General features: G+C 45.7%; 1 protein-coding gene across 8 annotated transcripts in view; it reads right to left on the reverse strand.

The window, feature by feature from the left end:
* Positions 1–25,056, reverse strand: part of TJP1 (tight junction protein 1) — a 2,827,266-nt gene that overhangs the window by 1,083,625 nt on the left and 1,718,585 nt on the right. For all 8 annotated transcript variants that reach the window (XM_069624936.1, XM_069624933.1, XM_069624931.1 and 5 more), the window contains one exon: positions 17,738–18,011. In XM_069624936.1, coding sequence (XP_069481037.1) covers positions 17,738–18,011 — 274 coding nt within the window. The remainder of the gene's footprint in view (positions 1–17,737; positions 18,012–25,056) is intronic.

Below are 25,056 nucleotides of genomic sequence, written 5' to 3' on the forward strand. Positions count from 1 at the left end.
GTGCTAGCTGATCAAGCGGGCTTCATCCCGGGCACAAATACCTCATTCGGAATAAGGAGGATGTTCGGAGTGACGGAAGCCCTGGACCCTGAGAGCCAAGCGGTGGCAGTGCTTTTGGATGCTGAAAAGTCTTTCAACTCGGTCGAGTGGCCCTTCCTTTTCACAGTCCTAGAACGCATGGGCCTAGACAAACGCTTAATACAATTAATCTCCCTCCTGTACAAGAAGCCGACATCCAGCATCACGGTGGGAACTAACCGCTCAACCAATATATACTTATGGAGAGGAACCAGACAAGGTTGCCCACTGTCCGCACTTTTATTCGCTCTGGTAATGGAGCCCTTGGCCTCAGACTACACCATCTGCACAGAGGCCTCTCTATAGGCCCACACAAACTGATTATCTCCCTGTAGACTGATGACGTTGCACTGTTTTTGAGAAACGCAAGCGAGAACCTCAACCCAGTGATGCAGGAAGTACTGAAATTTGGCCATTTCTCAGGGCTGAAAATCAACAACGCCAAATCCGTAATATTTCTGTTAACCGCCTTCACCACTGAATTCGCTGATGACTTTGTTCTACAATGGCAACACACATGAGTTAGGTATCTAGGCATCTACATGCCCAGAGCAAATGAAGATCTTATGCGCGATAATTATGAAAAACCAGTGGACATTATGAAAACTAAAGTCAATAGGTGGAAATTACTTCCGCTCGCGCTTTGGGGCAGAATATCACTAGTCAAAATGATTATCCTCCCGATACTGCTATACCTCTTCTGAAACATTCCCTTGATGTTGACACAGCAGATTTCTTAGCCATTGGTACGCTACACACTATCAGACCACACGTCCAGATTCAAAGGGCCCTGGCAACTCCACACCTCCTCCGCGCAATCATTTTCAGCCAATTTCCAGCACCGCAGACGCCGATGAACATTGTCTCTACAACATACTCAATCTGGGGAAAGGTGGCCAAGGGAAGTGAGATTACAATCAGATTTTCGCCCCTCCTTCCAGTCAAGCACATCCCAGGAATGCCCATCACCGCAGAGAAAATACTCCTTCAATGGACGGAAAAACTCCAAATACATTCCATGTGTGACCTCTTCCCAGGAAGTACATTTTTTGTCCCTACAACAAACCCAGGAAATGGGAGGCAACAATGCCCTAGACACTTTCATATACTTCAGGTTACGGCACACGCTACAGGCCAGTATTCCCACTTTTCCACAACAACCCCCTGCCTGGCCACTACTTCACAACATGATACAAGCTCAAGGAGAAGGCCATTTGATAACGAACATCTATAAGTCCCTCCTGGGGGACCGGAAACTACTTACCCCAAATGCTAAAACGAGATGTGATAAAAACACTAAGAACCACGTTTACTGTAGAAGACTGGAACTACATTCTACGCCTCACCCAAACGGTGGCGAGTAATATGAGATACAAACAGATCCACTTCTACTACCTCCATCAAGTATACTATACACCAGCGAAGCTCCACGCCCAGCGAGAGACAATTTCGGCGGCGTGCGGCTGATGCGGTTTCCTGGGAGCAGACTTCTTGCACCTGACGTGGTCCTGCCCAACAGTGGCCGCATTCTGGAGTTCAATGCTAGAGAAAGCATCTGCGATAATCGGCACAGAACTACGCCCGGACCACAAGTTAACAATGCTAGGTCTGACCAAAAATGTACCTAGTGCAGTTCAGAAGCTGACAAATTTACTACTGGTCTTGGCTCGAAGAAGAGTGGCATGCAACTGGGGGAAGAGGACCAGCCCCGAGCATACAACGCTGGCTAAAAGATATCACATACTGCCAAGATGTAGAGACTAACTTCATTAAGACACTGCCGCTGCACACGCGCCCGCCAGACATCTGGGGACCGTATATAGCCTACTTGATATTGTCCGCTGAATATCTAAACTCACAGACATCGTCCCCGACACACAACCAGGGGTCCTCACCACTACACGTCACTGATGACCTTGTAAATGTGTGATGTTGACTTGTGCTATACTTTGGTACTTATCCGGCTGGTAGGCCAGACGAGGCGTGGTGGTGCGGGGGGTGTGTTAATGAAAGGGGGGAATGCTCAAAGAAGCCGGTGCATGGCTTTGCTGTTTGTTTTTTGTAAAAAAAACAAGAAAGAAAGTTTTAAAAAAAAATTGCTAAACTGTGAAACACAATGCCAAAGGAAATCAGCACAAAAGAAGACCACCTCACGTTCAGAAAACGACTGAAAACTCGACTATTCAACTCCCAATTACCAGAACAAATGGGCACAACCAGCTGTAACAATGGGGGCAGAAGGAAAATCTTCTACCATACATTGGCTTCAAACCCTCTCCCACCCCACTCCTACCTCACATGATCACTACTACCTCACATGATCCTGGATCTGGCTGCCTCCCACTAAACAGACCAAACACAGGCCCACTACACAACCAACTGCTGCTAACAAACATCCAATCAATGGATGCTGCCCACTCTGGGCACAATAGCACCAGTGTGCACCATCCTAAAACACAGAATCATGACCCACACTAGATGCCAACCCCTGAGGCCACAAGCACCAAAAGAACGCACAACTACTATTAATTTCCTCCCCCTCTAACCCACCCAAAGCCACTCCCTTACAGAATCCTTGTCTGTTTCTTCCCCCGCCCCTTCCCCCCACAGCAATTGGACAAGCCAATCAGTATTCCTCTGGCTTTGTCCGGGCAGCCTTCTTGGAGCGATTTGCCTCTGCATTCACCATCCACCATCTGTTCCCTGTCCCTCCCTCTTCACCACCCCCACCCATTTGGGTTTTATTGGCCCGTGTCCCCTCACGTGACCGCAACAGCTGCATTTCAGATGCCCTTCCAGGACAGCCTTGTCGAAACAGCTGGCCAAAGGCACCTCCCCTCTGGGCAGCTCCCATCCCTGCTTGGCCCCGTCTGCTCATGGATGACTGACGAAGCACCCTACAGCAACAAATAGGGTAAGGTGCCATTGTCGGTGAACATAGCCATTACCATGCCAAATAAAAACCTGGCCAATTCTTCATTTTCCACCATCATATTATGACACTGAGTAGATTACCTGCTGCAACCCCCAAGATAACCTGAGAGATGTATTGGGAGGTATCTGTATGTTACACTTAGCTATATTTTGGGGGTAGGAAATGTATTGCACCTAGAAATCGGAGGATAATGTCATGATCTCTGCTTCCAAAAGGTCAGGGTTTTCCCAACTCCCTTGGAAGCAGATCCATAACCCAGGTTCCGAGTGCCAACCAGTCCCAATTGGGACCTTTTGGACCCAGTCCTGGCGCCAGTGGCACCAGGCTCATAAATATGCCCAGTCCCAGCGCTGGAAGCGCCGGGCTCATAATGCTTGGGTGGACTTACCTTCAGCAGACCATGCTGCTTACTTGCCTGCCAGTTGAGCCTCTGATCCTCTTCTGTTTGGAACTACTTTTCCTGTTGGGTGGGGCTGGAGCCACTCCCTAGATTCAGAACACTGGAACTCTTCTGGAAGGCAGGAACTCTTTTCTTACCAGGAACTCTTTTCTTACTTAGGCGTGGCTGTGGAAGGAGACACCTAAGCACTACAGGAGGCTATTTAAACCACACCCGGTGGATGAATCTTGCTTTGCGTTATTCTGCAACCTCTGCAGCAGAACGCTCATCGTGTCTTCTGCATCCGGTCCTGGGCCTAAGGGAAAAGGCTTACCATCCTGAATCCAGTCTTCAGCAACACCTATAAAGACAAGAAAGAACAGGTTAGCATTCCGGCATCTGAAAGGCAAAGGCTTACCTACTCTTCGTACGCTCCGGAGGCCTTCGGCGCTGCATCCCGCATCTGAAAGACAAAACAAGGTGCGTTTAAAGACATTGGGGAACTTTAATACTCACGTGCCATTACTCCTTTCCACATCTAATCCAGTGGGTATTCCGGCACCCTGCAGCCGCTCCGAACTCGCCCTGCAAAATAAAAAGACAGTTAGAGCGCATAGTGAAGCAGGCAACAAGCGCTTACTTACGTGCTTCCAGGCGCTTCTATTCATCACACGGGCTCCATCTTCAACTCACTTCAGCCCGTCATCCGCCATCGCCGGAACCCTGCAAAACAAGAGACATCGTTACTAAAGACTTTAAAGACATTTGAATGACTCGAAACTTACCGTTCGTGCAGTAAACGACGGACAGCAGTCCTCTGAAGTCAAGAGGCCTGCGCTACCTATCCAGTGAAGAAACTGGTTACAGCACCCTGCCCCGAGGCAGATGGAGAGCTCGGCATTCACTTACCTAAGGTGAGAGCGTTAACCTTTGGGGGTCTACAGGAGAGGAGAAGAGGAAAGAGATAGGGACACCCCAATAACCCCAGTTCATTAACCCCATATTTTCTATCTGCAGACATCTTACTCTACACGTCAGGCATACAGTGCACAGAGGTCCAGCCCAAAGAGCCAACCGGGTGCTACACATCACCTTTGAAGATACGGTAGTCGCCCAGTCAAGACCGGCGCCTCTGCGAGAATCAGTTGAGCGTTACAGATAAGTAGTGTGATGCGCTTGCAGAGATTAGCCTTGCGTCACATTTAGAAAGAACCGTGAAGATTAGCCGTGTGTAACGCTCACCTGGTGTCCACAGGGACGTCACTCAGCCTGTTCTGACCTCTTACGACCTCGAACCCTACCGTGGAGTCTACTCGGCTGGAGACTGGGACTGAAACACAGGATTGGTAGAGTTTGACTCCCTATCGTCTGTGTGCTTGAACCCCTTCTTCCCCGGGGCCCAACCCTTCCCTTTGAGCCACAGCTCAAAGTGTTTTCTTGGAAAGTGTGCTCTCCGTCCTGCTTTCAGAGCAGGGGCGCGTTGATTGATGCGGGCTTGTTGCTGCCTAGTTACTTCACTGGCAAGAGTCTGACAGGTAAGTATGAGTCTTTTGAACAATTCTGTAACTTCGTTCCTTTCCTTCCTTAGATGACTGGCGTACAGGGATGGCGACGTGCTATTGAGATGAGTAGCGCTGAAGTGAGTGAGAATGCGATGCGCGATGCAACCCTTTCGTATTTGTATTGAACAGAGTTCTTTTTCTGTGTCTTTTTGGTGCCGCGATGTTTTCAACGTAGATGCCGGTTATGAAGAAGAAATGCAGTGAGTAAGCGTGGTATGCCTCTAGATGTTTCCACGCTAACCTGGTGTGTCTTTTCCCTCTTGCAGATGGATGAGAGCGGCTGGGGTTCAGGTAAGCGTTTGAAGCTCGTACAGTCTTAAGTGAAGATTTGCATGCTTACTAATGCCTTTTTTCTGTTCTCCCTTTTCCTTACGAAGCGGCGTGCCGGGATGGGAATGACACCGCCGAAGATGCCCGCAGAACAGAAGGAGCAATGAATGATGGGCAGAAGCGCTGCAAGGTAAGGCTGTTCCTAACAGTGTTCTTGCAGGAGCTGAGCGCAGAAGAAAGATGCAGGCCTACTGGAGACCAATCCGAACACGGTGAGTGTCACGCTGCAGGTGAAGAAAACACACAGCATGTTTCTCAGCCTGGGCGTGGCTTAAATAGTCTTTGGGTATCCCAGGTGTGTCTGGGCTGAACCACACCCAAAAGACTAGACTGCACATGCAGTTCTGGGAACCGAAATATGTGGGGGCATCCATCTTGTCCCCATCAATGCACTACAAGTCCAATCCTCAATGTTATCCTATGGGAGTGAGTGAGTCTGGAGCCACAAGCGCCAAGTCTGACTCCAAGTGGGTCTTTGGAGGGATGGAGAGGCCCTTGAGGGCCATTTAGGTGATCGTGGCCTGGCTCCAGCTTGACATCTTGGAGGGCTGGGGACATGAGGGGCAGGAATCATGACACTGTGCGTCAAATTTAGAAAGGACTGAAGATTAGCCATGCGTCACATTGGCACTTTAATCTTGCAGTGTGTCTAGTAATCCTTGCTATGCAGAGAGGGGCTTGTGGGAACAGCTAACATATTGTACATAGAGGAATTTGTGTGAGTGGCTAGCGTGTTGAGCTTGGAGGGGTTGCGGAGGTAGCCATTGTATTGCACTTGGAAGAACTGGAGGGTACCATTGTGTTGCAGCTGGATGAGCTCAGAGGACATACTTGAAAGAACTTTATTAGCCACTATACTAACCACCTTGCTCCTGCTCCCTCCAAAATACCTCCCAAACACTATACATGCCCTATGGGCTAGCCAAACTACACATATACATACACCCAACATAACTAATTTTCACACACAACAAAACTATCCAAGACATTGCACCTTTCCCTTACAGATACAACAAGCCAGTGCAGACAATCAAACTAGCAGCCAAACTAGACATGAAACACACACACACACAGAGCACAACAAACACGTGCATGCAACATAACCCAGACACTGAGCCTTACCCTTACGGATACAACAAGCCAGTGCACGCAATCAACTCACCAGCAAGTCAACACACACACAGGCCAGTTTCTCCTGGTTCTGGAACCACCCAATCACTCTTACCTCACTAACCCACCCCACCTTCTTTCCTACAGAGCCACGTGAGTACCAGGAAACCATACCAATGGTAGCAGTGCATGGTATAACATAACCGTGAACAGGGAACTCTGAGAAGGTTAGCCAAAACCCAATCAAGGTAAACACGCAACACAGTCAAGGCTATTCTCAAGTGAGAACGAGTGGGGTATCAGGGGTCCACAATGAGTCCATACAGTAAAGCAGACAATTGTTTAGACAGAAATGTCTAAATATGACATGCATTACTTAAAGTAGTAGCATTTTTGATGATTGTATCTGCTTAGATTAACATGCTGTGCATCTAATAGTAATCACAGAGTACTGCGTTTTGTCTTTCGAGAATCGAAGGGGGGACGTCGACATGGGCGTGCTTGTAACACTATCCATAACGTGACGTGTAGTGTACCCAAGATCCCTTGTGCGTCGAGGTCCCTCCGGTTGTGTTTTTTTCTGCTGCGAGGGAGCCTTATGACTATCGTGAGTGAGTAGAGAGACAGAGAGAGAGAGAGAGAGACAGAAAGGAGTACAATGTCTATGTTCTTTCTACTCCAAGCCGCGAAGGGTGGGCGCAATTTGAATCTAAGCAGATACAATCATCAGAAATGTTATTACGGTAAGTAATGCATGTCTTCTGATGCTTGTGAATCTGCTTAGAATCGCATGTTGTGCATAGACTAGCGAACAGTACCCAGAGATGGTGGTTGGATGTGTGAAGGATCTTAGTACCACTTGTCCCACCGGAGAATCAGACCTAGAGTGTATCCAGGTAGTAGTATTTCGTAAAGGTGTGTACAGAACTCCAGGTTGCTGCTTTACAAATGGACTCAAGAGGAACATTTGCAATGAATGCTATGGAAGCCCCTGTGCCCCGAGTAGAGTGTGCTATAGGCTTGAAGGGCAGATCTCTCTTGGCAAGAGTGTAACAGTATGATGCAGTTTATGATCCACCTTGAAATCGCCGCTTTAGAGACAGGTTTCCCTTCTATACCAGCTGCCAATGAAACTAAAAGCTATTTTGTCATTCTAAGGGTATCCAGGCATTGCATCGAATACATAGTATCGAATGCAAAAGCATCGGAAAAATTAATTTTTTGCAGGTAAAGTTTTTTTTTTTACTGTAATGGGTTTTAAGGGGTAAAAAAACATTACATTTTTATTTTTTTTTAAATCAATTTTCCGATGCATTTTTTTTCCAATGCTTTTGCATTCGATGCAATCACTAGGAACTGTTCTAAGTGGTTTTGTCTTTTCCAGATAGATGACAGCTTACCTCACATCAAGCGTGTGGAAACTTCTTTCGGCTGCGTTAGTGGGGTTCTGGAAAAAAGTGGGTAGTTCTACTGATTGGTTGACATGACTGAAATGTAGGCGTAAATTGTGGGCGAGTACGTAGGACCACTTTTTCTATGTCTGCAGTTCACTAACTCTTCTTATTGAAGTGACTGCCACCAGGAAGGCCTTTTTGCAAGTAAGAATCTTAAGGCTTGCCTTATGCATAGGTTCAAATAGAGATCCCATTAGTCTAGTTTAGGTCCACATTTAGGTCCCATCTCGGAGCTTGGTTGGAGATTGGGGGATGAAGTATTTTAACCTCTCCATGAATGCCTTGATGACAGGAATTTTCCACCACAAAACCCTTGTATGAGACGTGGTGGAAGCCGAAAGTGCAGCTAAGCAGACTTTTAAGGAGTTCAAAACCAAGCCTGAATCTAGCAAGATAGTTAGGTACAGAATCATATGTGTTGGTGAGCATTCAATAGGATTGATGCTTTTAGAACTGCACCAGTTCACAAAGCATTTCCATTTTCTGGCGTAGCAGTGTCTGGTGTTTGGTTTTCATGCTTCTTTGAGTATGCCCATGCATCTTTGAGGAAGGTGGAGGTTTCCGAACTCTACGACTTCAGGAGCCAGGCTACTAAATTGAGAGTTTGCGGGCATGGATGTAGAGTCTCCCCATTGTCTTGTGACAGCATGTTGAATGGGCATGGCAGCTTCGTCGCAGGGGAGATTAACATTGCTATCAGATGAGAAAACCGGGTTTGGCGGCGCCACCAGAATCATAGTGACTGGTTCCTGGTGCATCTTGTGCACTATCTTGCTCGGTAGGGAAGTCGGGTGAAAAGCGTAGACAAATTTCCCTGACCATGTTATCCAAAGTCTGTTCCCCTTGGAAGGGTTCTGCTGGTACCTGGCGGCGTAATCTGGGCATTGAGCGTTCTCTAGAGTTGAACAAGTCGATCTCTGGAAGCCCCATTCTGTGAAGACGTTTGAGACAATGTCTCAGTGTAATCACCATTCGTAGTCTGTGGTTAGAGTGAAGTCTCTGCTGAGCACGTCTGCTAGAAGATGGGAGTTCCCATGGAACGTGTTGAGACAGGAGGAACATCTTGTGTTTGAGAGCCTATTTCCATATGTTTTGAGAACGTTTGGATATCCCTGGAGAGTGCGTGCCCCCCTGTTTGTTCAGATAATACATGGCCGTGGTGCTGTCCGGGAGGACCAGTATGGTCTTTCCCAGTAGTTGTGTCTGAAAAGCCTTCAGAGCTTTGAACACAATTCCAGCTGGTTCATGTGGTTGGATGCTACTGCTGGGGACGAAACGCTGTGCACCGTGTGATGAAGGTGGTGAGCCACCCCCCCTGTGAGAGAGGCTTTTAACTGCAGGGGTGGGGAAGGTTTTCCCCTGAAAGAGGTTTTTCCCTTGACCGCCAGTAGAGAGCGGAATGAGGGCTGCCGAGACAACCACTAGATCATCCCATTGTCCGCTCCCCTGACACCGCTGTCTGGAGAGTCAGTCTTGCATGGGGTGCGTGTGAAACTAGATAAATGCAGGAGGCCATCACCCCTAACAGTCGCATGGCTTTGCGTACTGTCACCTCGCAATTTGCTACATAGTGAGGGATCTGGAACGGTAGGTTTTGAACCCTCTCGTTGGATGGAAAGACAAGGCCGTCGTTGGCCCGAATTAGAGACCCCAGAAATTGCTTGACTTGGCGTAGTCTAGGCTGGACTTTTTCTCATTGACCGAGAATCCCAGACTGAAGAGGAGATCTACCGTCTTCTGGGTATTTGATAGGCATGTTAAGTACAAATCCCCTGTTATTAGCCAGTCATCGAGGCAAGGATGGACTGGGATGGACTGTCTGCGCAGGTGAGGCGCTACTACCCCCAGTACCTTTGTAAACACCCTTGGGGCTGAGGCAATGCCGAAGGGGAGGACCTTGAACTGATAGTGCTTGTCCTCTATCATGAACCTTATATACTTCTGGTGCGCTGGCAACATTGAAATATGAAACTATGCATCTTTCATATCCAATGTTGCCATGTAATCCCCCTGCATTAGCAGTGGGATTAATTCCTGCCATGTTGTCATTCTGAGCTTTTGTGGCTTGACAAAGTTGTTCGCTTGGCGCAAGTCTAACACAGGGTGCATGGTGAGATCCTTTTTGGGTACAAGGAAGTACACTGAATAAATACCCTTGTATATCTGTAGAAAGGGGACGACTTTGAAGGTGCCCTTTTCTTGAAGGATCTCCATCTCTAGCAGCAGAATTTTCAGGACGTTCTGGTGATAGGCATCTGGATGTTGGTGGCCAGCTGAACTCAATACAATAACCATGGCCAACGGTCTTGAGCACCCACTGATCTGAAGTGACCCCCCTCCCATGCGTGAAGAAAAGATGTTATTCGTCCCCCGACCGGGGAGCAATGGGGGGGGACCTGGACTGGCAAGTTTTCGCTGACCCCTTTGTTGGTATGTACCTGTGGCAGCTGTGCCCTGTCCGGAGGACCATGGTGCACTGTCGCATAAAGTTTGTGGGGGCAGGGGGAGGGGACATGAGAAGGATTGCCCCCGAAAGGAACAGCGAGAGTTACCTCCTCGCTGTTAGGGTCTTGCTGTAATTTGATTTAGAGAAAGTCTCATGCTTCTTTGCTGTTTCTAAGGCATCATCTACTGTCATCCCAAACAAATTAGTCTCCTCCACTGGTTTGTTTATAAGGGATGCCTGTGTCTCAGGCTTAAAGCCGGAATTCTTTAGCCAGGTGTGCCTTTTAAGAAGGGTACCCTGGGCCTAGGCTTAGACCAGGGCCCGGCCTGCTGTTTCAGCTGCATCTAAGGTGTTCAAGATATTTTGGTTCACCCTTCTCCCTTCCGAGACACCCGCCAGCAGGCGTGATCGTAGCGGTTCCAGGACTTTTTGTAGGCCCTTCCGAAATAAGTTCCATTGTACGTCACTATAACTTGCCGGCAGTGAACTGCTATTGGCAATCCTAGTGGAATATGCGGCTGACGTAGTGATGCGCTTTCCAAGGGCATACAACATTTTACAATCCTTGTGAAGTGGTGCCTCTGCCGTTGACACCGGTACTCATATCCTCTTTCTTGTAGAATCGACTACCAACGAGTCTGGATTTGCATGGCCCCGCATGAACAGCGGGTCTGTCGGGGAGGGCGAAAAAGCAGCTACTCGAGGGTTGACCACTCTTGTAAGAGATGCGGTCAACAATGAGGGTGCGAGGCACTTCTTGGTATTGCCTGACTTGTGGGGGGGTTTCTAATGTCTTCCACAAAGTCTGTGTCCTGTACTGCCTCTTGTGTGAAGATTTGAAAATGGTCTGCAGTCCTCTTTAGGATTGCATTTAAGGCCATTTGGTCGTCAATGGGTGAGGCTTGCCCCTGAGGAGACGAGGGAGGGTCTAGACAAAGGGCGTCTGGATCTGGAGTTTTAGTGGGGGAAAGCCATGGTGCTTCCTCTGCCGGCTGTTCCTGACCCCAGTCTGGGCACTGGTCTGGCGTCTCCTCAAAAGGATTATCTTCCTGACCATAGCGGTCCGCATAGAGTTCTTTAGGTTCTGAGAATTCCAAAAACTCTTCCTGGGGAAATGTACTTGAAAGATTTTGTACTTTTGAAAGATTAGGGCAGGAATCCTCCTCCCTAGGTCTTTTTTGGGGTAATACATTTCTCAGAAAAGTCAACGAACTTTGAAAGTTTGTCCATATAAACTTCAAACCTAACTCTGGTCCATAGTGATTAATCAGATGGGTCTTCTGTTGACATTTTGACTTGTCTTTACGTTTATTTGTCGCCAAAACAATGGCTGTGAGACTCTTGCATAGCTCCGGCAGATCGGGCAGTGTTTCCAACGCGCCTTTAGGCTTTGTCGAGGTTTACAGCGCAGCCAAAACCTTTGGGGCTGACGCGCTTTTATGTGGCGCATCAGTGCTCTTGTGTTTGGTAGTGACTCCCTTATGGGTATGGCCAGACGCATATCGTGACAATGGTTGCGAGGAGGGCGGCCGATCATGCAGATTGGTGGGCGTTGTCGAAATGTTCAACGGGCCCGTTGGCATCTGTAGCTTCCTCGACATGTCCATTGAGGGAGCTTGTGGGGTTGTGTGCTTTACCTTTTGTGGTGCAGGTGTGCTCCTAATGCCGGGATGTTGTCTCCCCATAGCAGCACCGGTTGCCTGTCGGGCCCGGGGTCGGGCACTTTGGAACCGGATGGTTCCGCAGAGAGGTCAATGGCCTCCTCAAGGGAGCCATGGCTGCTGCTTGAATCCACGTCACTTGAGGCGCCTGCGCCGATGGGAGAACAACTCTCGGCCTGCATGGCGTAGGCCGCCGACCGCTTCGTCCGCCAATCTTTTGGCGTCTTTGGACGTAATGGTTGGCAAGACTTGCAGGATCGCTCATAGTGATCATGAGGCAGACACTTGTTCCACCTTCGCTGAGTGTCCTTCCACAGGTATTTGCTGTTGCAGGACAGGCAAAGCCTAAAATTAGTCCTCTCCAGAGCGGAGGTGAAAAGCGACAGCAACACCAGAAGGGAAAAGGAGGGGGGGGGGGAATGCATTCTACAAAGAATCTAAATCCTGGGGGCCCCACTCTCCCTACTGTATAGGTCTGGCCACAGGGCCAAGGCCATGCAGTCGACAGCCTCAACCAAAGCACCAGCTGCCGAAATCTGTATTTTTCGGCGTAGGTCCAGAAGTAGTCGTCAATGATGAAAGGATGAAGACTAAACGACTGACGTAGATAACAAAGTTATAACTGTGCAATGTATGAGCTCTGCATAGGGCGACCAGCTAGCTGGGCAGAAAATAAACAATCTGTGGGACCTCGACGCGCGAGGGTTTTTGGGTACACTATACGTCACGTTGGGGATAGTGCTAGAAGCACACCCATGTTGACGAAAGACAAGATGTAATACTCCGCAATTCCCACTAGATGTCGGACTATATGCACAGCATGTGATTCTAAGCAGATTCACAAGCATCAGAAACAATATGTATTTAAACACACACTTAAAAACAAGCAGGTGTTGCACAGTACTGACTCAGCCAGACATTATTGAACTAATCTGTCTGATGCTTGTATCAGCTTTGATTCACATGCATTGCATAAGCCGACATCTAGTGGTTGGTGCAGAGTATTTCATGATTTTCGATTTTTTTAAAAAGGGACGTCGACTCGGCATTCCTGTAATACTATCACTACTGTGACATGTAGTGATCCATATGCATTCTTCATCGGTTCTTAAAATGCATTTAGTGTCTTAAAATCAGCACAGGTGTTTACGTAAAATGATGCAGTAGAGACAGACCCACGTGACAATTCATTTGCCCTAACTTAAGCAGTCCAGGCCCTAAGAAGAATAGGGACCAAAAGTGACAGGAGCACAATTCCTCAAATAAGAGATGCAACAAGGTTACTAGGTATGCAAAATGAGTTCTTATCTTTCAGACTGTACCACACAGGTTCGATGACCAAAAGGCAGTGGAATGGAATGTTAGGCTACAAAGACTGGTTCTCAATGTTATCCTATGGAGGACATGAGGGAGACAAATGCTTTGCGTTTATTTACCCCCCCGGCCCCTCTAAGGCCCTCAAATCAGATGTTCCCAGATGACTTGACAGATTGACTGGTCAGTGGGGAGCAGTGTGGCCCAGGGTTGGGGGGGGGGGGAATAATAAATACATTAAAAAATCTCTGGAGGATGGATTTCCCCTCCGTTGGTTCTTGTGAGAGGTGCCCACGAGCTGTGGGTGCAAGGATTATTCCGGTCAGGTCCAGGTGCAATCCCTAGATATGAAAAGATGCAAAGTCCAAGGCCTCTTCAGGGCAGGAGAAGGAGAGTTCCAGCGACAGCCACCGCATGCAGACAATGGCAGGCACCCTTCCAGTCAGGGTTGAAGAAGCTTCTGAAGGACAGGATCCCTTGGACACTGGGAAGCTGAAAGTCACAGGGAAGTCGACTTCTACCACAAGCTGGCGACCATCAAAGTTCTGTGTGCCAACACATCTGCTGAGGTAGCCCACAAGACAGCTGGTAGGTCCATGGACACTTCCAAAGTATCCTAACGGCTGGATCCTTGATAAGGCGTTGAAACTAGCTGGTCAAACTAATCCCAGGGCTGAATACCACCGCTCAGGGCTTTTGGAGATCAGGTAGTCCAACAGAGCTTCACCGTGTCAGACGCAGGAAGTAATGTCAGGCCTCTTCTGGAGTCTTCTTTCGATCAGCAATCGGCTGTTCATCTACGAGGGAAACTTGGCTCTAACGCTGATCTGAAGAAATAACTGCAGGAGGAGTCCTCTTATCCCAAATCCAGCCTGGAAGCAAGTCCAAACCCAACAATGGTACAGATATGCACCATTCAAACAGTCAGTAGTTGTCTAATAAGCTAGGGTGATACAAAAGTATCTCCATTGTGTGCAATATTAAAAAGTTTAAAACATTTAAAAAATATAAAAAAGGGACACAGTTTCCCGGTACTGACAGTCTGAAGGCCTGATGATTTTCCCTGCAAACAAATTAGCAAAAGGCAGGGGAAGTGATGCTGAAGGCTTTACTTCCCCTCAAATGGTCAGAACAAGTTCAGGACCAAAGCAAACAAATTGGGGTCCTTAAAAACTATGCAGGGAAAGTTACCAAAAGAGAACTCTTTCAGAACAGTATGAATGGATGTTGCATAGGTTACATGAAAATGGAAAGTAATTCACATCGCATCTCATACATAAATTGGCAGATAAGCCCAGAAAGTGATTAATACCACTTAAGGGAGTTTTCGTTGAACAAAGCATGAAAGAGTCATCCTTTTCCCAGGTAAAGCAAGAATAACCCATGTGATGAATCCTGTGGAGCCATCACAGAATCCCAGCCTAAAGTCTCCTCCCATGTGGCCAGGGGTAGGCAACCTCTACCTGATCCTAACCCTGGGGGTGGTACCCAAATTGTCAGTGGTAAAACAAAACATGATCAACAGAGGAATGATATATGCAAGGGTCAGAGAATCAATATCACTACTTCTAATAGTTATCATTCTCCCTTGATTTTGAACTATAAAAGCTAGGAACCAAACATTGATCCCTTCAAAAATCAGACCAGAGCAGTCAGACACCCAGGACTAGACAAGGGAAGTAGTTACAGCGGGTCGAACGGACGTACAGAGAAAGACCAGTGAGTAGGCCTTCATTAGGTGACCCCGGGACGCTCCACAATCGACCGCTGACTGTCAGCAATGTTTTGGAATACCAAACTAATGAAATAAAGCAATTTTTGTGTGATACGAATATTGAGAGAAAGTGAGAGGAGGAAGATTGTAACCATCATTGCCAAAGTAAAGAGGAGGCAATATTTGAACAAGATGACAACCATCATTGTCTAAGCAAAAGGAAGGCAATTATAAATTGAAGAGGATACAGCTTTTCTAAAGATAGAAATTTGAATAAGCTGGTGTGGTAGAAGGAATTCTGGTGGCAGGAGAGAAGCCCCCTCTTGTAGAAATTATCAGGGGGAGCAGAATAAAATCTCCACTGCATGGGGCAAACAAATCAGTGGAACAAACAGCATCAAAGGGTATTGTACCCTTATGAAAGAAGTTGTGAATCTCAATGTTGTTTAAAGTCATAGGTCCCAATTTACAGAGCATTTTCATATGGGATTGCGCCATTATAAAACGCTTCTGTGGATCAGGCCCAACGACTTTGCTAAAGTTCGAAGCAAGCCTCACCACAGAGTAGTAGTAGTAGGAGTTTTATCCCGGCAGGTGAATGTACCAGGAAAGGGACTTTAGTGGTTAGTCCTGGCAGGTCAGCGGACCAGCCAGAAGGCGTTGAAGTTGAAGTGCTGCATTGTGGTGGAAAGAAAGTGGTAAATCCACTAATGTGTTCTGATGAACTGTGGCAAAACCATCCTGACAAAGCATTGTTGTTTATGGAGAAGAAATGTAAAGTGGTTCTTCAAATAAGAGAGGTTATAGTGAATACCGACTAGAAGTTTGAAGACGTCGTCTTTTTGGTGCGTTAAGCAAGAGCTTGTGGAAACTTTGCACAGTCATTTTGGAAGATTCATAAATCATTTTTGGTAATAACTCAATCCAAGTGCCAAGTGAAAGACTCATGGAGTGAAAGGAACTCTGTTGCATTTGGAACAGAACTTAGCTGATTGAAACGGAGTTGGGAAATCCTGCATTAATCCTGGGGAAGGGGATCCAACCCTGGATATAAGGATACATGGTTACAAGGTTCATGTTTGAATAGAATTGTTATTCTGTTGAGTTTGAACGGCATGTGAGGGACAGATACTTCGCAATATTAGAGTGTTTTCCTTTAGTGTTAGATTGACAGGCAGGGAAATCCTCTTTCGGTTAGGGAAAGTGAGGCGTTTTTCTCACCCTTATTTAACAAAATGGCTACTTGGCCTCCTCACATTTCTGACCCCTCACACCCACTAAACATCTTTGGACAGGCAGAGCCTTTCAATTGCCTGTGAATGGAAAAGGAGAACAAATTAGAGGCTACAACTAATAGCAGTAGTAGGCATGCGCATCGCACAATAATGGGGTGATTAGAGGCATTTAAGTTGTCGGTCTCTAACGGTTGGAAAAGATGAAAGTTGACATGAATATGTTCTATAACCATTGAAGGTTGAAAGTTTAAGTGCATTTTAATAGAACAGACAATTAGTTAATGTAAACCAAAAATCATAGTATGAAAATTACTGAGCACTTTAAGAAACACATGCTTTTAAATATTTAACATAGAAAGTACTGCAATAGCCTCTTCCTCATCCTGCCTCTTTCCTCCCTTCACCCCCTTCGACTAAACCATAATGGGACTGCAATACTTATTCTTGGCCTAAAGTCCAGGGACTGCATCTCTCCAGCTCCAAAATCTCTACACTGGCTGCCGGTGACCGCAAGGATCAAATTCAAGACCCTCTACATCATCCACAAGGCTGTCTGGGGCCTGGGACCTCTTTACATCCAGCTTTCTCTCCCAAAATACCTCCGGCCACAGTCCTGCAGTCTTCTGGCTCTAACTCTCTGCAGGTCAAAAGTTTCTCCAAGCAGAGAGTGGGAGGTAGATCCCTTTCCTCGGCTGAGTCTTCCCTCTGGAGCAGCCTTCCTCCCCTCCCCCTCAGACTTGAGCCCGATCTTCTTAAGTTCCAGAAACCTCTCAAGACTTTCCTTTTCTCCTCTTCCTTCGCTCTCCCCCTCCCATGCTAAACTCTCCATCTGCCGCTCCGACTGGGGCCTCGTCCCTTCAGTTATTCAGGGGTAAAAACCACCCCCTACCTGTCTCCCCCAGCATCCTTTGCCAGCAGTTTCACTCAGGATCCCTTTCACGGACTAGACCAACTTGGTCCTCCCTGTCCACCGCACTCATCCTCCCCTCCCCCTTTTTCCCCTGGCACTTGCCGGTTTTGTTCCCCCCAGCACTTGCCCATCCCCCACCCAGGGGGGGTACTCCACTCCTGCAATTCTCCCTCTGCTCCACCCCGCGGCAATTATCACCTTGTCATGCACTTGCACGGTAAGATTGTCACATGGCCAATATAACCACCAAGCAAGTTGTTGCTTGTTCTACTTTTGTTGATTTCCGATGTCCCCCACCCATCTTATCTTGTGGCACCTGGAAACACCTGTGTATGGGCGCCATATAAATGCCCAATAAATAAAATAAATAAACAAACAAGTGCTTAATGAGATGTGCAGCAAAACTGTCTTTATGTAGTTCTACATCAAGTAGGCCTAGCATGTTAAATATTTAGCAATGTCATTTTGTTAAATTGCAAAGCTTATTCTTAAGCAATTGATTGCGGCTATTGCAATTGCTCAACCAAATTTTAACAAATATAATATGTAAGCACATCACAATTTCAAACACAAAGACAAAAAGGAAGCAGTAAACTCTTAATAACTTGCCTTCACTCTTTCGAGATTTCACCAGTGTCACTTTGGTCGGTTTTGGAGCTTGACTCGAAGACACAGATCTTCTGTCTGATCTCGGAGACAGACTTCGCTCTCGACTTGCACTTCGGTCTCTTACCCAGCTCCTCTCATTTCTTCTGCTGCTAACGGGTCGTGAAGTTCTCTGATCAGCCACATCATCTTCAAAACTGTCATCTTCATTTTCGGAAACTGGGACTGGATCATGTCGAACAACTGGAAGCTGTACTTTTTTCTTCCTTCGTATTGTCTAATCAAAGAAAATACGTACAACCTCTTACTAAATGATATGCTCCCAGCAGACTTACATTTTTTCAGCTACCACCCGCAGGTTGTGGCAGTTACACTAAACAACATTTTTCCCCCCATGAACACAAAACAAACTGTAAAACACTTTTTCCAAAAGTATAGAAGAGTATGAAGAAAACCCCAAACTGCCCTGCTACAGACAGGTGACAGAGTATGAAACCTAAACAAGATTTATTATTATTTTTTATTTAAATGGTTTAGTTTCATTTATAAACATTTCATTTGTTGTTGCAACTGTATTAGTTCCGTTTAATCATTTACATAATCGCAACATTTCTCAGTTCTGTTCCTTTGTTATGTTTGAGATGTTTCGTCTTTGTTACGTTCCATAATATTGTTCAGAAAAAGAATAATAGTGATGATCATTTTTTTATCGTTTCCCAAAGTATGTGGGCCCAAACACTTCACGTGTGCATTGGCGTAATTTTAGGGGGGGCTGTGGTGTTTGTCCCCCCCCTCCTCAACTTCCATGGCACACCATTTTGTCCCCATTTATTTGGCTGGGGCACCTTTTCTTCCGATGTCATGTCCCCCCAACATTTTCAGCAAATTTACTCCACTGCACGTGTGTGTAACAGGTTGAGACAGTCTCAGGAATGAGCCTTGTGTCTTTTGTGCTGGGAAGAGCGTTAATATTTCAGAAGTTGATTGATCGCTCTTATCTCAGATTCACAATGTAGATCTAGTTGGTCTTGAGCTTTTAGCTTTAGCGTCTTAATCCAGTCTTTCCGAAAGATTTGTTCTTTTGTGGTTTGCGGGCGTTCAATTAGCATTTCGGTCGATATGTCAGTAGCCAATATTTTGTTCTCAACAGCACTTCTCCATTCATTTAATATTAAATCATTGCTTGCGTTGGATCCGGTCAGTAATATGTCTATTACTTGTATTTTTTCATTTGTTATCATTTTCCTGTAGAGATCTAGTTGTTTCCAGGTTACGATTGCCTCTAAAGATTGAGTGGTAATCTCATATCTTATACGAGGCATTGGATATGCAGGTGGGAGCGCAAGGACTTTTCTCCAAAAGATGGCTTCAAATTGTTGCCAAATTGAACAATCTATTTTGATCATCACTTTGCTTCCATAAGTCAGTATTGATGTCACTTTCTGTCGACAGAATAGTAATACCGGTTTTAAAGAGAATTTCCCAAATTTGTGGTGAATAGAGCGCCCTTGATGCGCCAGGGAATGTGCCTTAGCTTGGAGGTGGTCCGCCCACGGTTTTTTCGACTCTCGACTGATTCAGCCAAATTCCAAGGTATTTGATTGTTTTGACTTGTGTTCGGTTTTTCCCTTCAAGGAAGAAGGCCTGGGTTTTCTTCTTGGTAGTATTTTCAAAGGTCAGAGTCATGACTTGTTTTTAATGTATTGATCTTCTGCTCATTGGTTTTCATATAATCTTTGAGCTTTGTCAGACTTATTTGCAGACCTCGCGGGGTTTGGGCCGTCAGTACAATATCATCAGCAATGCACGGAAGAGGCGTGGCGTTAAGTTTTGGTGGATTTGATGTTGCGGTTTGGGTCAGTTCCTCAAAATCTGATCTAAATAAGTTAAACAAGGTGGCAGCAAGTGGGCAACCTTGTTTCAGGCCATTCCATGTTTCAATTACATACAAATTTTTCAGGGGCAACCGCACTGTCAGTTTTTTGCACAGTTTGGACCGGTTTACCATATCAAACACTAACTACAGGTCGATGAAGGCTGCGTAAACCGGTTTGCTCCTTATTGCTTCTTGTTTTTTTATATTCAAGCGGAGTACGTTAATGTTTGTACCAACATTTTTTACAAATCCGGTTTGTCTGATGGCTTGCCTCTGCATCATCGCAGCCCATGCAATGAGTTTTCCCAGTAGATGGGAAGGCAAAAATCTTTCCTAGCGGATCCAAGTGGGCTATGGGGTGGTAGTTGCCCGGTTCCTTCGTGTCACCCCGTTTATAGATGGGTATGAGGATCGCTAGTTTCCATGTCATGGGGATGTTATTTGTTTCATTAATAAGGGCAAATAATTGGTTACAAAAATCTGCCCATATCTCTGGATTATGTTTAATGTTGTCATTAGAGAGCCCATCGGGACCCGGTGCTCGTGATGTGTTTAATTTGTTTACTACTGTCAAAAGCAGAAGCTCTTCGCGATCCCAGTCAATATACCATTTCTTCAAAGGTTGATTGAGTTGTTGGTCCTTACAGAGCATCCTTTCTTTATAAAGTTCAGAGAAGTGTTCCGTCCATCGTTTCTCTGGCACATCCTGGATCATTAAATCTTGTTGATTGGCTTGCAAATTTAATAACTTCCATAGGTCTCGGGAGTTGCTATTCAGGATGTTTTATGAATCATTCTTGTTGTTTTCAGCCAGTTCTTTTATCGCTGTTTTTCCGCTTTCATAACAATATATTTGTCTTCCTGGTTTTGTTTATCAATTTCAAATTCCTTCGGAGATAGTTTTTTTTCTCCACTCTTTGCGGGCTATAGCAATGTAAGTGGTTCTTTCTCAGTGTACGCTGATTATTTTGTGGCTGTCGGAATGGGCACAGTATCACAGTATCCAGTTGTAGTTCATTTTCTCTATTTGCGATTAAAGTTTGAGCATCTTTCTATGAATTTTTCCACAGTCTGTCCATGCCCAAAATAATTTCGAGGTGTGGCAGAGCAGTTTCCGACTTTGGAGGGCCTCCGCTGAACCATGAAAATTATAAGCTATGATGGTCACTATTCGCAGAATGAATACTGTTGGATTCATGTGTTTTTTCTTTTATTTCGCCAGAAGTATCTATATAGTCAATTATGATGTTTGATTTGCCATGCGACCAGGTTGGTTTAGGTCGATCCGTTTTATATCCAAGTAATCCAACCGGCGGAGATTTCTGATGACTATTTCTTTGGACTTGGACTCTGGGAGGTAATTGGTCATGTTTGACTATTCTTCCTTTCCGGATCAAAAAGATTAAAGTTTAAGTCCCCACATATTATAAAATCAATCTGGGTAAATCTCTCGCATGCCCAGTCCATGGCCATAAAGACCACATCTATGAAAAGTTAGTTGTTTAGCGTGGCTGGTTTCCAGTATACATTCATGATACCTAGCATTCTATTCTGGGCGAACATCTAAGGATTGTTTCCCCTAAGTATGATGTTATTGGTCTGTTGGACGATGGTCAGTTGAGCCCAGGGATTCAAGTTTGTTTTGATAATTTGCAGTCTTACTTCCACTTTAATCATCGGCAGGAGTCCAGAGGATGTCCACCATTTTTTCCTTTGGATCGTGGGGTTTATGTATGTATTATACCCCTCGCACACTGGTTGATTTATTAACCAGGTCTCTTGGAGACACATTATTTGTTATTTATTCAGGTGATGTGTCTTTGGATAAAACAGGTGAGCCTGGCCACGTGAGTTCAATGAACACAGAGTGCTAGACCATTTTTCACATCTAGATGATTGTTAGATGGGACCGTTCCTTTTAGCACTCAGACGTATTTATATCTTCAGTGTCTCTTCAAAAGAAGTGTTTAGTGAGATTTGTTCATGGCCTCTAGGTTTGTCTCTCGCTGTTGTCGCTTCTCGAGTAGTAACTATAATTTTCCAATGAGCTTTCTTCCTGATATGTATCATTTTGGTTATTCCCTTTCAGTCGATTAGGTAGAAGCTCTGAATCTTGGTCTTGTTCATTGTGTTTTTCATCATCTCTAGGGCTTCGTTCTTGGTCTGCTGTACAACTGAAACCTAGGTCTCTTAAATGTTTCCCCATATCGATAGTGTGGAAGTCTATCCGTACCTTGTGGAGCCTGTGGTCGTCAAAAAACTGTACCACTGTTATGTGTTCTGATCTTATAGATTTAAACTGTGGTATTGCATGGAAGAGACAGAGTGTTAGTTCTGTTTAGAATAAGACCATCATTGGATGTTACCATTCTTTCTAGTGTTATTGTGTTGCAATTTCTCAGCTTCTGAGGATCAATGAACTGTGGCAACTTTAGTATTCCATCGTGGCTTCCATCCCTCACGTTGCTTGTTTCGTCGTTCTTTTGCGAGCTATGAAGGTTTTGCTTGCGAGTTAGTGAAGTTTCATTGTCAGTTGGTTTTTTTGTCTCGTGGCTGTTGCATTAACGTATTATCGAGAGTGGACGTCTGATATATCCTCACCAGAGATCGAACATTATGGCGTGAACTGTATGGCCTTCCTCGTATTGGTCAATGATTATTAGTGTCAATTCATTCACACAGGAAGTCTATTACCAGTCTCTTCAACATTGTTGATATATACTGACATGTTTATCAGCAGCTCTAATTGGACTTCATCTTTGGTTTGGTTGTCTCCCCATTGATCTTTAAAGGGAGAAAGGTGTGGGGATTTTTTGTCAGACTCTTTGTTCGAAGAATTATTCTTTTTTGATTTTGCTGTGAGGGTATTCTTCTATGGCAAAAAAGGTTTTGCAAAAAGGCTCTAGACACATTGCCTTTTTTTAAACTATTTTCATCAGCTCTTGTTTCTGTTTTGATGTGTTTAGTACAATTTGGAGCAAATATCTGTCTCTTTTGTTATAAGCACGGTACAGTTAAAGGTAGTCTGGTCTTTTATGTAGTTCTTGAGGCGTAGAGGAGTTATAATCTTGGATGTCTGCTTTCATTGGACTTTTTCATTTCTTTGATAGGTGCCTTGCAGACCATGTTGCACTCCTTTGACAGTATGATGGTTTCCCCCATGTTTCTTAAGTTGCTTTCGTTATTTTCTTTTCTCATCATGTCCCGTGATCCTTTTTGGTTATTAGTAGCAGTCATCATGGCTGTGATAGCGGCTGTCAGCTGAGTTTTATCTGCCGATCGTTCCTTGCAATATCAGCTAACATCTGCACTGGCTTCTGCTTCACTATTTAGCCGGTCTTTAATTTTGCTCATAAATGCATCAGTATGAATTTGTTTAGTATGAATGAGTGCCAACAGGGTCGCCTGATCTTTTAGGGTCTCAATCGAAGCTTCGTGTAGCTTGAGAAATTGCATCATTGCTAGCAACATTATTGCTATTAACATGTTCTGTAAATCAACCATTGTGGTTGGCATCGACTCCTGTTGGCGGTCTTGTGGCATGTCACACTGGCATATATAGTTAACTATTCTGTCACTTCTTCTATAAACCTCTCTTTCGGTATCTTCTCAATCTGCATTCGCCAAGTTTGGTATCAGGGTACTCATCCTCTTATCAGTTGATAGTTTGTGCATGTCATTCATTGGTTTGTTGATTGTGTTTGAAATTGGGAGGTGTAGTGTATTCTCGGTGTCTACACTCCTTCGCTCCCTATGATGGCCAAACGCATCTCTTATCGTGATTTTTCATTAAAAATTCAATTTGCGTAATATCTAGGGATTAGTTAAAAAGGTCAATTCCTGCATGATGGCTTCTGAGTAAATTCTCTGCCCACAGTTATTGTGCCAGCTTTGTTTTACAAGGACGGCTTTGTCTTTTTGTGACAAATCCGTCGAGGCAGGAGTATAAGAGTCCAAGCGCTCACTTTCATGTATTTTTGGTCCCAACAACAGCTGATGTCATTTCCTCGATTTAGATCTATTAGTTGGTTCGAAGGCATCCTGTTAATTCTGTGTCTGCAAATTCTGACTCCCGGTCCCTCCTGCTTCCCACTGTGTAACTTGTGAGGACTGTAGTTCTTCACATTGAAACTGTAAATTAATTACATCGATATACATTTCTACAGGAGCAGTTTCCCATCTAATGGTCCCCCCCCGTTCAGTTTACCCTGGTCACATGCTACGCCAGATGTCAGGACGTCACCAAATGGGACATTTTTCACTCACTGTCTTTGTTGAATCCGCAGGTGTTTTCTGTATGGTCTCAGGAGGTGTGGCTGTGTGCTGGGCCGTAGGAAAGTCCATATTTGCTGACATTGCATTGAGGGATATGTCCAAAAGTGATTGCGTCTTTACACGTTGTCGGGTCCGCTGTCCTATGGGGCCCTCCATCTTGCTGAACTTGTGTGTTGTTCCTCTGGTATACAGCAGAAGACGTCGCCTCAATCTTATGTCACCCGTAGTTGTTTTGGAGATTCCACTCACGAGTATCTTTAAGAAGCAGGGAGATCTGCAAAATCTGCAAATCGGTCTTGGCTTTTAGGCGTTTTAAGATGTTGGGTTGTAGATTGTAGTCGGTAGAGAGTCAAGATAGAGAGCCAAAGAGCCCAAAGACACAGACTGTGTCCGGACCCCGCGACCGCTCCGGAGTCTTGCAGCTTTTAAGGGCAATAGAGTTCCGTGGATCAGAGGCAGCAAACAGCAAGGAAGGACTTGAATCCTCCACAGTCACGTAGCTCAAGCGCCAGCAAAGATTACCAGAGTCTGCACACAAAGACTCTGCATCCGGATATGATAAAGTTACTCACTGTAGTGACTACCTTACGCCTAGTCCATAGTCCCCTTTCCTCCATACTTATGGAGCATTCCTCCGTCCTGTGGGAAGGGACCGGAGCACTTTGTAAAAAGCAGCAACTTTTAAAAAAATGTCCTCTTTTTATGCGGGGTACCGCACGCGGCCGTAACCCCGCCCTCCTTAGCTCCGCCCATCACTCCTTTTCTATCGCCAGGTCTATGACCTTTCAGCATTCACAGAGGAAACTTTTTAGTCGGGACGGTGGGCGAGTGTATGGAGGAAAGTGGACTATGGACTAGGACTAAGGTAGTCACTACGGTGAGTAACTTTATTATACTCCTACGTCCCGTCCCCTTTCCTCCATACTTATGGGAGATTCCCAAGCACTCCTCACAGGAATCACGGGTGGATGGAAACTCCTTACTCAAACAGGTTCCTAAGCACAGCTTGACCGAACTGAGCATCAGACATGGAGCTCAGGTCCAGCCAGTAATGCTTACAAAAAGCCGATGCGGAGGCCCACGTAGCCGCTTTCACGATGGTCTCCCAGGGAACATATTTTTGGAAGGCAACGGCAGCCTCCTTGCCCTGCACAAGAGGAGCATGAATTCC

The sequence above is a fragment of the Ambystoma mexicanum genome, chromosome 11, assembly GCF_040938575.1.
Source record: "Ambystoma mexicanum isolate Mex_15411 chromosome 11, UKY_AmexF1_1, whole genome shotgun sequence".
Lineage (NCBI taxonomy): Eukaryota > Metazoa > Chordata > Amphibia > Caudata > Ambystomatidae > Ambystoma > Ambystoma mexicanum.